This window comes from Artemia franciscana, chromosome 19 (genome assembly GCF_032884065.1).
Source record: "Artemia franciscana chromosome 19, ASM3288406v1, whole genome shotgun sequence".
In the NCBI taxonomy this organism is placed as follows: domain Eukaryota; kingdom Metazoa; phylum Arthropoda; class Branchiopoda; order Anostraca; family Artemiidae; genus Artemia; species Artemia franciscana.
This window is the reverse complement of record NC_088881.1, coordinates 9,383,375-9,397,794: the sequence shown is the minus strand read 5'-3', so window position 1 is coordinate 9,397,794 and position 14,420 is coordinate 9,383,375. Positions and strand designations below refer to the sequence as shown.

Below are 14,420 nucleotides of genomic sequence, written 5' to 3'. Positions count from 1 at the left end.
ATCTTGTTGTTTTTGTTTCTAAAAATCAGAAACAACCTTTAGATATACTGATAAAAAAGTTTGGGGAAAGTCTATCTAAGCTTTCCTGTTTTCCCGAACAAAGCAACGTGGAAATGATTCAGGTGGTAAATAATCAGGAAATCAATGTAAGAGTCTGGGAAAGAGGTGTTGGTGTAACGTTAGCTTGTGGAACAGGAGCAGCTGCTGCTACAGTTGTTTCAACATTAAGAGGTTATATTAAGGATTACGCTCAAATAAATTATAGCAAAGGATATGTTATTTCTAAGTACAAAATGGATGAAGGTGTTGTCATGACATACGCTGCTAAAAACATTAAAATTATTTATAAAGGAGAATATTTTTTGAACTAGTCATAAAATAAAATTAAGCGAAGAAGGTTGTTTTATCATCTTTAATAAGAAAAGAAAAAACAGCCATGAGTAAATTCAAACCAAAAGCTTATATTTTTATTTAAACAAACTTCTCCCTCAAATTAAAATGATTACTACTACTACTACTAATACTACTACCTACAATTCACCGCAGAACCTAGCCAGATGAGGCCAACGGAGCTTCCCTTGAAGTTCCCGTTTCCTTTAAATCTTTCTTTAGGACATCATCCTTCCCTCGAACCGTGGACAGCCTGCTTTTTGTTTAGCCCAAGATGGTTGGCCGAAAAGGATAATCTTTGGGGATGTATCAATCTTCATCTGCAGAATGTGCACTAGCCTTTCTGTCATTATAACACTAGAAAGCGGGATGTAATTATAATGAAAAATGGCTTTTTTAATTTAAAAGTATAATATTTGTTAATTTCAACTACTTTCTTTGGCAAAGGAACAGCAGTACTTACAGGTGGTCTTAAATTATAAATATTATTGATATATTTTATTTTATTTTAATATATAAGCACTTTTATTACTAAAAGTGCAACCCTCCTAAGCCTTAGGAATATTTGAAACTAACTTGTAAAGATGGTTATGTCTTCAAAAAGAAAAGAAATAAATAAAGTTCATTGTGGTATAACTGGTAAATTAAGTTCTTAAATTCGACATAAAACAGGCTTAAATGGCTCGATTGTCAATTGCTTTGTATTTAAAACGATATTTTATTTTGAAGAGTGTGGTAAGATGTATTGAAACATCAACAAAAAATTAAATAAAATCAACTGAATAGTATAGTGGGCCTTAGAGAATTAATAAAAGTAAACTGATATTTAATATATAATGATAGAATGATATCAATTCCAGAAAATATAAAAATGTATAGACTGTCAATATTGCAATTATAAAATGAGATCAGTTTTTAAATGTATTTTGTTCCAATTAAAGCACTATGATCTTTAGAAGCTTTAATAGACATCATCCTCAGCCCTGTTAGGGATAATTTCTTTTTTTTTTAGTGAAACTTAATGATTAATTTCAATTCATATCAGTTTCAGGATTCATGTAATTTATTTACAGTAATTTTTTAGCAGCAATTCTTAAAAAAAGTTTTACAAATAGTGGGGTGGGTGGAAAAAAGAGGGATGTTATTTTTCCTATGAATTGACAATCTACACCATTGCTGGTATTCTACAGGGCTTAAGCAATTATTAACTCCATTTTTTAGATTCCTTTGAGTATACGATTTTCATAGCCTATTATTTCAATAGAAAAATTCTTGTATATTGCATTATGTTATATTTTGTTGTTTTTTTGCTTAAATAAATGTATGTCAAATTTATTTATAAGGTTTGGCTATGAGCTGGGCCAGCTGAACTCTTGCTGATTGAATGTCTTTTTTGTGCGTGTTTTGTAGTACTAGTCTATTTGTTTGTTTTATGTGTTATCTTGAGGCTACTTTGATCCTTAGTCAAGGTGAAAAAAAGTAGCAGCGATTCTACAGTGAAAGAAAACATAAGACTTGAAAGAACAACAATGAATTTAAAAAACGAAACCGTACTAAAGCTAGAGGAAGACGGTCGTGTTTCTAATCGGGCTACCCAACACAATCTGGAAGGGGAATCCCCTTAAAAAACTTTTATCTCTTCCTCTTTTCAAGTGATGTCAATTTTATGTTCATTATTCCAAAATAAAACACAATTTTAGTGACATAAATAAGCGTCATGGTTGCAGTGGTAGCTGCAACCTAGTAAAGAGCGAACCACAGCCAATAGTAGCCAAAAGTTAAAAAATGCGTTTAGAAAAGTCTATCTAGTGAGACAAAAATTCACCTAGCACTGATTTAGGAAGGACAACTATTATTTTGGTTCCTCCTAAAAGTAAAAGTTTGTTGCAAAAAGAAAATTATGGTGATTTGAAGAAAAAGCTTGAAACCCCTTTGAAATGACGTCAGATCAGAATGAAAGTGTACCATTGGAATCAGCATGGTTGAAAACGTTTTTGAGGGAAATTGCAGATTCCCTCCTTGAACAACAAGGAAAATCACTTTTTGTATGGGTAGCAATGATCTGTCTCCCGTTTCTGTTTCTTTTTTTAGCAAAGCTAGGGGGTGACCAAAACATCATAGAACGATATTTAATAGATCAATCGAAGGGATTTTAAATTTGATAGTTCCCTTTTTAGTGACCAAAAAGATTGGAAGGTAAGTATCCCCGACTCCCTTAAAGCTCCTCCCCCAAAAGTCTCCGAATAAATATTTTAAGATAGCCATTTTGTTCAACATAGTTCAAAAGTCCAATATCTATAGTTTTGGTGATGATACGACCCTCCATAGTCCTTGGAGAAAGACATGTACGCTGTATCGTTATCGGAAGCATCGATATCACGTGTATCGGTATAGGCGTATTGTTATAATAATTTTATTTTTGCCCGTTCATACAAAAAAATTGTTCTACTTTGGTGCTTGCTTGCTGAGAAACAAAATTCTACCAACTCCGTCGTCGGTACGTTGACCCTTAGACCGATACTTTAGTAACTAGTTATCAGGTGGTCAATATTTTCTTGTAGAGTAGTTAGGCTGCTGATTAACATCAGCAGGTCGTAAGCATACGAAAGCCGGCTGAGGTCACATGGATTCATGCAGAATCCTCCAGCTACGGTTTTGTTATTCCGGATGTAAAGGTTTTAAACAGGATGGGGTTTAATACAGATCCTTGATGAAGGATCTCGAACAAGTCTAATGAGTCTGTTCAGGTGATCCCCTGTCAGTCTAACCATAGAAAAACTGCCTGAGTACCAAAAAGATAAGAATGCTACGACATGAGCATTCACACCATACTTGGGTAATTTCAGGAACACCTGAGACTGCAAAACTGAATCGAATGCACTTGAGATGTCTACGCTGCACATAAAGAGGGAGGATGCCATTCTGTGGACTTTGTCAATAGCTTTCTTTAAAAGCCTGTATACAAACATGCAACCCAGGTTTTGGCCAAATCTGAATTGACGATAATCCAATCTACACTTCCACAAAATTTCCGGAAGGAGAAGCAGCTTGAGGACCTTACTGAGAACACTTGAAACGGTAATTGGTTTTTTTTCCCGTGTACTGATTTTTGGTTTTTATTTTTCTTGGGAAAGTTTTGACAGAACACCAGCACAAAATGAGCTGGGGACCACACCGCAATCGACACACATCTGGAATAGAAGAGTAATATGTTCAAACAAGAGGTCAGTGTCATGTCTTAGGTTATCCGGACAAATACCATCAAGACCAGGTGCCTTTCCGCGTTTTAATTTACAGACTGTTTTATCTACAGCCGATTTAGATACCACAAATGTATTTTGGACTATTAACAAGGTTTTGAGTTTTTGTTTAAGCGTTTATCACAAACTCATTCAAGCTTGGGGTCTTCGGAACCAAACACTGTAGAGTAAAACCTTAACCACTTCTGAAATATCAGATGAGCACGTTTTACCACTGGTTTGAGATCTCTTGATGAACTTCTACATCACTTACGGGTTCCTTAAGGCTTGCGCTAAAAACTTATGAGCTTCTTCGCTTTTCAGTTTTCCCGTTAGATTTAGATAGTCCTTCTTTGTGCTCCAAAATCGTTGGAAGATCACTTCAGATATGGGATTATCGGATTTCTTCCAGATGCTGTACCACAACTTAGTACGTTCTTTTTGCTTGCTTGGCCAGGGGAGACTTGTCTCAACCTGGTTTTGGAGAACCAGAAGGGACATTATGACAAGGGCCAGCTAACGTTTCTGCGGTGTTTATGGCATGGCAAATTTCTTCTTTTCTCAGGATTCCTTCACAAGTATGTTGATACAACACCGTGTTAATTGTTTCCCACTCAGTTTTGATAAAGTATGTTTTTGGTTGCACGGTTGGCAGTAGATTGAAAGAGGACACCAAAAGATAGACCTAAATGGTCACTATGGTTGGTGTAAACTCTTATATTTTTCATGAATGGAAAGATTATTGCCACATAGTCAAAATTACTCGTATAGCCACTATTGTGTATACATGTAAACTGTTGATCTTTGTCACAAAAGGATATCCCGTCTTCAATTTACCAGGTAAGCAGGGGTTACAGTGGAAGTTTCCACAAAACAAAATGCACCTGCTGCTGATTCTACACTAGAGTCTGCTTAAACGGCTACAGGCTTCGGCATAACATTTTTCAGAATGATCGTTATTCACGTTTGTTGGAAGATATACAGTGATGAGGGAAAAGCTAGTTGACCCACCAAATTCCAGAGAAGCGTAAAAGTCACACGACTCGTAAAGCTTACAGGGAAGGTGGTCGTCAACTATATTAGCAGTGCTGCTGCTAGGTCTTCCACGCGTAAATTGGTTTTTTGCTTCATGTATGAAAACTGATTTGCTCAGAAAGTACTGGAACAGAGCGAAATTGTCATTGGTAAGTAGATGCTCTTGGACACAAGTTATATTATAACCGTAGTAAATTCCATTAAGGTAGCCTATCTTCATAATGTTGTGTCTGTATGTCTTCCGGTAAAAGACCTTTAATTTGTTCATTTTCGGGGTTAACACTCTTTGTTCATGGCTTTTTTAACAGCTGGACAGATCAGGGTATAGCTTGGGTGATCGTTCTTTCCGTCGGGACAGAGGGCACGCTTAACATTGTTCGATTGACAGGGTGTTACCTTTGTCAATTCATGGGGCCCTGGACAACAATGGCAGCAGGGTATATTGCTGCAGTCTCGAGCCAGATGCTCGAAAGACTGGCAACTGAAGCACCTTTTCGGGATTTCTTTGAATGTCGTTACTTTGAGATGATTGTATTCAACATAGATACCTTGCCGAATAGCCCTATCACGTGATGATGCATCTGCAAAACAAGTCGAACTGTCTGCGAACTGCCATATCTTTTAGCCTCTGTGACCTGGGGGTTACCTGCTATTATCGCTTCTGGGGTAGTACCTGGCAGAAGAAATTTTGCAACACCCATCGTCGATACAATCACCCTTGGAAAAAACATTAAAACACGCAAATGTGATATTTCTTCTGGCAAAAAATAAAAATTCCACATTATTTCAGACAGGAGCTTGTCCATAGAGCATAGATTTTGTGACGCTAAGGTTCACACCTCACATAGGGCGAATTTTTTTTGTTAACTATAAATGGATGATGCTGGTTTTTTTAAGTAAGGTTTCATTGTAAAATTTTTGCCTCCTAGCAATAATCAGTTAATATAATGTTTACTATCCGTTCTTTACTTTAACTACGTGTAACTTATATTTCATATGACTCTAACGGAACAATTGAAAGCATCCCACTTTTCATGCGGAAAACCATGGTTCTATTCCCCTTCAGTGCGAAATATTAATTTATTGACTTTAAAGCTTATGTCTTAAGATTGAAATAATACAGGCTCCATTTCCTTTGGGCTTGAGTTCACTCTGTGCTATCATCCGGTTCTTTTGATTTATCTGCTGATACTAAAATCCCATTTCTTAGAGTTTCGGTTACTATTGAGCCCTGTCGCCTCTTACTTACAGTTTGTTACTGAGAACTGTATATATCTCAAAATGATTGTATCATTTTGAAACTCGACGTGTTTTTAGAGCTGTGGCTTTCTCATCCTGGTTATATATGTTTCTGGCACTCAATTTGTGGACGTCTAATCATCAAGCCTATACGTAAAATTGCATTTTTTTTTTAAATAAAAAGGTTTTTAATTTAATTAAATTTAAGTTTTTAATTTAAAAAAGGCACTAGAACTTTTAATCTCTCGTGATATTTAGGACTACTGGGTGGTTACCATCACCCTTGGAAAAAAAAACACAAAAAACACTCATTCTTGATCTTTCTTCTGGCAAAAAATAAAAAATTCTAAATTATTGCAGACAGGAGCTTGTAACCAAAACTCTAAGAAACGGAATTTTAATATCAACAGATACATCAAAAGAATCAAATGTTTATGCTGATTTTAAATGCATGAATTTAATCAAGTTTAGTTTTACCCATCAAAAATTATGAGGCTGAGAAAATCTGCCTTATTTTCAAAAAAAGGAAAAACACACACTAAGAGTCGTAGGATCTTAATTAAAGTCACAACATCAGATTCCGTGTATCAGAGAACCTTACTGCCAAAAGAAAGATCACGGATGCGTGTTTAATTGTTTTTGTTCCTCATAGAAGATCATATAAATCCAGTGAACCTAGAATGTTGCAAGAGGAAGGGCATTGGGCTTAGTTTTTTTCTAATTCAAATAAAACTTTTGAAAAATCACTTTTTAATGACTCATTTTCAAGGAACCTAGTGCATTGTGCGATTAAAAACAAAATAGTTTTTAAAATAGGATCATTTTTGTACAAAAAAACTTTTTTTTATAGAATTTGTCATTTCTATAGCATTTTTGGTTTGTAAAGATAAACGACGGCACATACTAGCTAAAAGTTAATCAAACAGTTCGTGGTAACGAACTGTAATCAAGAGACGACCCGGCTCAATGGTAACCAAAACTCTAAAAAACGGTATTTTGATAACAAAAACATCAAAAGAATTGAATTTTTATGCTGATTTTAAGTATGTAAGTTTTATTTTCCCCTTCAATATATTACTTTAGTCTTCTCCATCAAAAGTTAAGAGCCTGAAGAAAATTTGTCTCAACTTCTAATAAAAGGAGAAGACATCCCCCAAATTCATGGAATTCTAATGCAAATTGCACCATCAAATCCAGCGCATTAGTAAACCTTACTGTAGAGATTTCGAGAATAATTAATCACATCTTCGATCAGAAATGTGAAAAGATTGTACAGAATCAATTGAACAAAAAGAATTTACTCAAATAAGAGGAATATTTGTCATTGAGCAGTCGTTTCCCCCTGAGAAGCTTAGAAAAACCTTTTTTTTTCATATTTCCGTCGAATTAAAATTAAAATAAAAACGTTCTTTCCTGAATTTCAAAATGTATTCTATATCTTCATTAAAAAAAGGAGAAAACTCAGTAGCCTTCTTCGGTTTTCATTGAACAAAATCGAAAAAAATTGACGTCACAATCAAACTGAAGTCATTATTAAAGGGATTCTGGTCCTTTATTAAATAAAAAAATCTTTATCGCCACCTTCATGGAAATTCTCTTCCATCATAAATAATTCCTCCATGGAAAGATCCTCACACGTAGCCCCCTCTCCCGAGCCCCCCTCCCCCAAAGTGAAGAAGTTCCCCTGAAAATGTCCGTATACTTCAGCTTTTAATTTTCATAATAATGAGCCCTCTTAAGACATGCTAAAGCCACTGGGTCGATACGATCACCACTGGTAAGTAAAAACAAAAAAAATAAAACAGATGAACACGCATCCGTGATCTCTCTTCTTGCAAAATATACAAAATTCCACACTTTTGCAGATAAGAGCTTGAAACCTCTACAATGGGGTTCTCTGATATGCTGAATCTGATGGTGTGATTTGTGTTAAGATTTCATGAATTTTTAGGACATGTTTCTCCCTATTTTCTAAAATTAGACAAATTATCTCGGGCTCTTAACCTTTGATCGGTACGACTAAACTTAATGAAACTTATATATTTAAAATCAGCATAAAAATCTAGTTCTTTTGATGTAATTATTGGTATCAAAATTTTGTTTTATTTGTTCCGGTTACGATTGAGCCGGGTTGCTCTTTACTACAGTTCGTTACCACGAATTGTTGAAAGTTTCTGCAAATTTGCTTATATTATAGCTTTGCAATATTGAGAGCACTCGAAATAATAATAAAATCGGTTAGAAATGGCTATTTTTTTTCGTTAAAGATTTTTAGTTAGAAATATGTTAAAAATGTTGCTTGCTGTGAACCATTTTGCCTTTTAGGGCTCAAAATTTAATTTCTTCAAAAAGAAATTGCGAAAGAAGATAGAAAAGGTCATCTTGTTACGTATTCACTTTTATCCTAGATAAAACATATACATAAGCCATGAAAATTTTACAGATTAAAGTAAATTATTAAAGTTATAAAAGAAATATTTTCAAAATACCTTGTGATGACATAATAATAATATAATAATATTTATTTCTAACCCACTTACATCAAAAAGATAAATAGTGGAGTAAAAACTTGAAGAAAAACGGAAAACAAATAACAAATAAAAAAACAAATAACAAAAAAACGAGAGTCAACAATAGACATTAATCATACAAACGGATCAGACCATGGTGAGGCGACAAACGCCGATACGCGGTTTCTGAGAGCTTTTTGTGTAGATCAGTCAGCTTCTCAGTAATGTTCGGAAGATGGAACTTATTGATTATCTTTCGATTCTTATACCACAGAGGAAGATAGAGAAGAAATTTACAGAAACGGAAATAAGAGGATCGAATATCGCTAATGTCTTTTTTCTTAAATATAGGGTAAAGCCCAGAAAGGTAAAGAACAGAATGATCGGAAAAAGTAGAATAAAGCTTACCAAGGGCAATACGATTGTATTTCCCTCGATTGGCTACAATTTTAGAGTAACCAATCTGGATTTTCACTCTAGCATCCCAGACAGCACGCTCCCGAAGAGTTTTAAGATTTTTTGTAAGTGTAATACCCAACCACCGGATCGAATCTACATGAGGGATAGAAAAATTTTGAAAAATTAGAGGCCTAGGAGAAGAGGGAACATTGAAAGAAAGATACTCACATTTATCAACATTAAGCGAAAGACCGATTTTAGTAAAAGAAGAAGAAACTTTATGAACCATCTGCGATAGACTGAGTTTAGACCGGCTAATTAGAAGAATGTCATCAGCATAAGCAAGGTAAGAAATATCACTCAAACCAACAAAACACATAGAAGAAATATTCTCAAGAATACCAGAGATACAAAATTTGAAAATACTAGGAGATAACACTCCACCCTGCCGTACGCCCCGACGAACAAGAACATTAGAAGATGAAAGGGCACCATTAGTTTTAATTCGAAGATAAGAATTACTATACCAAAACTTTAGAAGAAAAATAACAGAAAGGTTAATACCGTGACTATAAAGAGAGTAAAGAGCCTGACTATGTACAACACTATCAAAAGCCTTAGAAAGATCAAGAGCACAAATATGAAGACCATACCCTTTAGCCGAAGCATCTTTAAGAAGGAAAGCAAGAGCACGGTGAGCGTGCTGGCACCCGATGCCAGACCGAAAACCAAACTGATTCTCCCCGAAATTAGCATTCATACTTATGAAAGGAAGTAGGATGTGTTCAAGGATTTTACTAAAATTACAAGCAACCGTGATAGGCCTGTAAGAAGAACAATCCAAAGGAGTCTTACCTCGTTTAAGTACAGAAGTGACAGTTCCACACAAAAAGCTGTCAGGAACGAGGGAACAACAAAGGCACATTTGGAAAAACAACTGTAAATGGAAAAACAAAGACGGGAAATTTATTTTTAGATGACAAGCACTGATACCGTCAATATCAAGAGAACTTGATTCCAATTTCTTAACAGATGCAATTACAGCGTCAACTGAAACCGGAATAACTTGTGCCTGAGTCAGGGAAGGCGGGAGAACCGAATCAAGCAGTTTCGAATAAAGCGCGTGCACTGCATAATTCAATTTGGAAAATATAACTGAATAGTGGTCAGACCATACAGAAGGCGTAATGGGGCAATTAGGATTTGCCGAGTTATTTAAATTAGCTGAATTAATCACTTTTTCCCATTCTTTCTTATTGGTAGGATATTCTAACCCTTTGTAACGGCTCGATCGCAGACATTTCTTAAACTCACGCTTAGTTTTTTGTTTTATTTCAAACACATTCCCAGCTAATGGTCGACCGTTAGCAACCCATATACGCAGCCACAATTTGGCTTTATTTTTCACACTTTTCAGCTCAGGGTCACACGACCAGATTGGTTTCCTTGTACTTTTCCTCACTCGCTCTTGAGGGACAGCAACCTCCTCAGCGCGTTTTAAACACCACACGATTTGGTTGTAATAATGATTCAGATCGTAATTACTTTTAGTAGGACTAACACTCAGCTGGAGTAGATGAAAAGGTACACGTAAAGAACCAAGGAGAATGGCCAGGGTTGAAATATATAATGGCATATTAACATTTTTCCAATTACTCCGCACAAACCATTTAGAGGCAGGAGCACAAGCTTGGTCAGTACTATCATTTCTAATCGAAAAGCATAGCGATAAAGGAAGGTGATCAATATCTTGCTCATCTTCGTGGACATGCACTGTTGAAGATGTAATGAACGGGGAACAAATCACGTGATCAATATTCGATAAGCTGCTAGAATTATGCACATACGAGAAGGGTAGATCCTTCGCAATTATTCTGTAATCAGGGAGACAATCAAGAAGGTTCCCAGTACGAGCAGAAACACGTTTTACATCAGTGTTCATATCTCCAATAATAACAAATTCGTACCCATTTTTGCTTATACTTTGAAGGAGAGTTTTCAAACTAGAGCATGCTTTGGAGAATTTATTAAGCGATGTCATGTTCTTCCCATCGTGAGGCAGGTAAGTGTTTATCAATACGGTTTTACCAAGTCTTATAGCAAGTAAATGTTCATCAGAGAAATAGCATGACGGGGACAGAAAGCTGAGCTTTTGTTTTATAATACATGCTAAACCCCCTGAAGGCCTTCCAAAAGTAGATTTAGCATTTGTTGTGAAAACAAAGTGGGCGGAACTGCGGCGCAGGAAACTAACACTCGTTGCGGTCAAAAGATGTTCCTGAAAGCATACAATGTCAAACTTACTGTACAGTTCATCAATGGTCAGGTCCTTGTTTTTTGTCCCATTAATATTGAAGGACACGAGTGATACTGATTCAGACATTAGTTTGTTTTCGGTAACTTGCGACTGACAATTGCTTTCAATTTAGGGCAAGTGAGGCTAAACGAAACATGATCACCTCCACAGTTTGCGCACTTAGGTGACAAATTGCAAGGCGAGTCTCTATCTGAAACATGAGGACCGGCACATCGCGCACATTTTGGTGTAACACTGGGACAAGACGACTGGAGATGGTCAGGGGATCGGCAATTGTTACAGCACCGGGGAATCGCTTTGAACTCATAAACACTTAGGATTTCGTATCCAACTATGAGACCATATCTAAATGCTTCGACTCTTGATGTTGCATCAGATAATTCAAGTTTTACTGCAAGCGATTTCCCTAGCCTAGAGGCACCAGAAACACCAGGGCACGATATCAGGTGGGACAGTTCAAAATCAGGCGGGATTCCCTTCAGGAGTCCGTAAAACTTCTTGGTTAGAACTTTCGCAGAAGAGCCAGTAAACGCACTAGTCACCGATAAGCGGAAATCTTCAGCAACTGACTTATCTATATTGATAAACAGTTTGTCACGAACAGGGCGAATGCTAGTGATTGATTCGTGTCCATCAATCTGATCTATCAGATCTTTTCGTTTTATTGGGTCCGAAAGGGTAGATGGAAGGTTCGACACAACAATAGTAGCATGCGAGTCGGGAATTGCAGGTTTCGGCAGTTGCGGGTAATTCAGTTCATAAGCATCCAGCTTGGTGGCAACAACCTTGAGTAGTTGTTCCACGCGATTCACCTTTGTTGACAGCCTAGAATACGCAACTGCGGGCAAAACCGGGACCTCGGTTGGAGACTTAATCATATAAATCGGAGTTGATACCTCCTCAGAATCCAGTTTCTTAATAAAATCAAGAATATCTTTCACATTGTTCGCAGAAGCTTTCGCACCGATGCGCCGGGGGCAATTATCATTTGGCGCAACCTTCGCCCAAAATTCGCTTTTCGCATCAGTAATAACACCGCATTCAAAAAAGTCTATTGCGTGTTGAATAATAGTAGCTTCTTCAATACCTTCTTCCCAGTTGTTTTGCAAAAAGTTCATTACCGGGCAATGCACATACTCTCTGTTATCCATTATCCTTTACTGGGAAAAACCAGTCAAACTGGTCAAAGAGCACTACTGATTCATACTTATGCGTCACTATAATCCCTATTGCAAAATTTTGATTTTCTTCGCAAAAAACTTACTGGATTAATAATGTCCATGCAATATCCAATTTAGATGTTGACACTTTGAACTCTGAATTGAAACTGGGTTAAGCTGAGTATTTCTGTTAAAGGGTGGCAGGTTCAATCCAGCGCGTCGCAAGGAATAATCTAAATGTAGACTAAGAGTCAAAATTTTTAACATACTCCTACCAAAAACTCTTTCCTCGAAGCAATAAACAATTTCTGCTTAGCTTCAAACTTTTAATCTATATATATATATATAAATACGTTGTAAATATTTTTGTATGTTTGACGACTGACGTCATTATAAGGATCAATCATTATGACGTCATGTATTTTTTTGTATGTTTGTATATGACGTCATTATAAGTTGACATCATTATAAGTACATAAGGCATTGTATATGACATCATTATAAGTATTTAAGGCTTGCCATTCAAAGAGAATATTTAGTATAAATCCTACAATGGCAGAAGAAACAGCCGAGGAATCAAATCGTGCAAGAAATTTTAGTATAAATCCTACAATGGCAGAAGAAACAGCCAAGGAAGTGCCTCAAAGAGATAATGACAAAAGGCTTGTGGCTAAAAGAAAAAGTAAGAAAAGAAAGCTTGCCGATGAATCACAAAAACAATGTGAAAACAGGCTTGCAGCTGAAAGAGAAATTATCAAAATAAAATCGTGCCGAGGAATCACAAGAGCAACGTGAAAACAGGCTTGCGGCTCTAAGAGAAATTACCAAAAGAAAGCATGCCGAGGAATCACAAGAGCAACGTGAAAAAAGGCTTGCGGCTCAAAGAGAAATTACCGGAAAAAAATAATCCAAAAAGGCGAAAGCACTAGTAAGTGAGGTGATACACAAGCATTATATAAACACGAGCAAATACTGCAGTTATAACGTACTCTACAAAATATTATAGCACCATAAGCCTTTTGAGCCTTTTCAGCGAAACTTCCGATCAAGCCTCCACGGGTTGTCTGCATATTATGGCCAATAGAGAGCCCAAAATGAGTCATTGATTTGGAAGAAAAAAACACCTCATCACTGAACTTCCCCTCGTAGGAAACATCGGGGTCAAAAACAAGTAGAACGCTTTTACTAGCATTAAATGATAGGCCAATTTTAGCATAATAAACATTTAAGATGTAAAAATTTTCCTCAATTGGAGGCACAGAGTGGCTTAATCTTAAAATATCATCAGCATATTTTTTTTTTTAATGAGAGTTTACTCGAGAAAAATTAAAACACAAAATGTGTCACCACATTTCAGCTTTTCCTCAGTATTATTCACGATGCAGAAGGAAGTATACTCCAGGACCGGCAAGGACAATATATTTAGGTTTTAGATATTCGTTCATAACTACACTAAAAATTCCAACAAAAGGAAGAAAACCCTTTACCCGGCCAACGACGTCACCTCTTTGTAGCCAAACTTGCCCAGGAGCATAAAGACCTCTGTCGTCGACGTTGTTATTATCACCTTTAGTCAGAAACTTCGCCGTCCCGTTTTCTCTTTCATGGACTTTTATAACCCTATGCACAATAGGAATTTCACGTCCTTCAATTTTTAACGATTTCGCCAACCCTGACTTGCTCTTCTTGATTCATTAAAAACAGTAAATCTCCCCGATGAAATGCTGGCTCCATGCTTCCACTTAAAACTACAGCAACTGGGCCTTCACTGCCAGTCACTACCATCAGTCCTTTTAAAATTATTATAGCAAACGTAACTTCCATTCAAAAACTTAATATTTGATAGTATACCTGTCGTTTGTTCAATTTCTTCAAATCTTCATACATTTTCTGTATATCCATGTTTCAAAATTTTCTTCTTCCTTTTATGATGTTTTTCAAGTTAAACAACTTTTCCTAAATCAAATAATTCTCTTTATGATTTTCAACACTCTTTTTTACGTCAGGCCTTTTGTTTTTCTTATTAAGGTTTTTGAATTGCTTCAATTCCTTGTCGAAATATATTCAAATGTTTTTGCAATTACCAGTTTTTACTCTTTAAACAATTTAATATGTTAAACAAGCAATGTTT

General features: G+C 36.1%; 1 protein-coding gene and 1 pseudogene across 1 annotated transcript; one reads left to right on the top strand and one right to left on the bottom strand.

Moving 5' to 3' along the window:
• LOC136039262 (diaminopimelate epimerase-like) lies at positions 1 to 1,725 on the top strand (the record flags this gene model as incomplete). The annotated part of the gene is given in 1 exon segment (XM_065722833.1): positions 1 to 1,725. A coding segment is annotated over 1 exon segment (371 nt), but the record flags the coding sequence as incomplete, so codon positions are not given.
• An 11,934-nt stretch (positions 1,726 to 13,659) lies between these two features.
• Positions 13,660 to 14,176, bottom strand: LOC136039037 (signal peptidase complex catalytic subunit SEC11C-like; annotated as a pseudogene).
• Between the last annotated feature and the right edge of the window lie 244 nt (positions 14,177 to 14,420).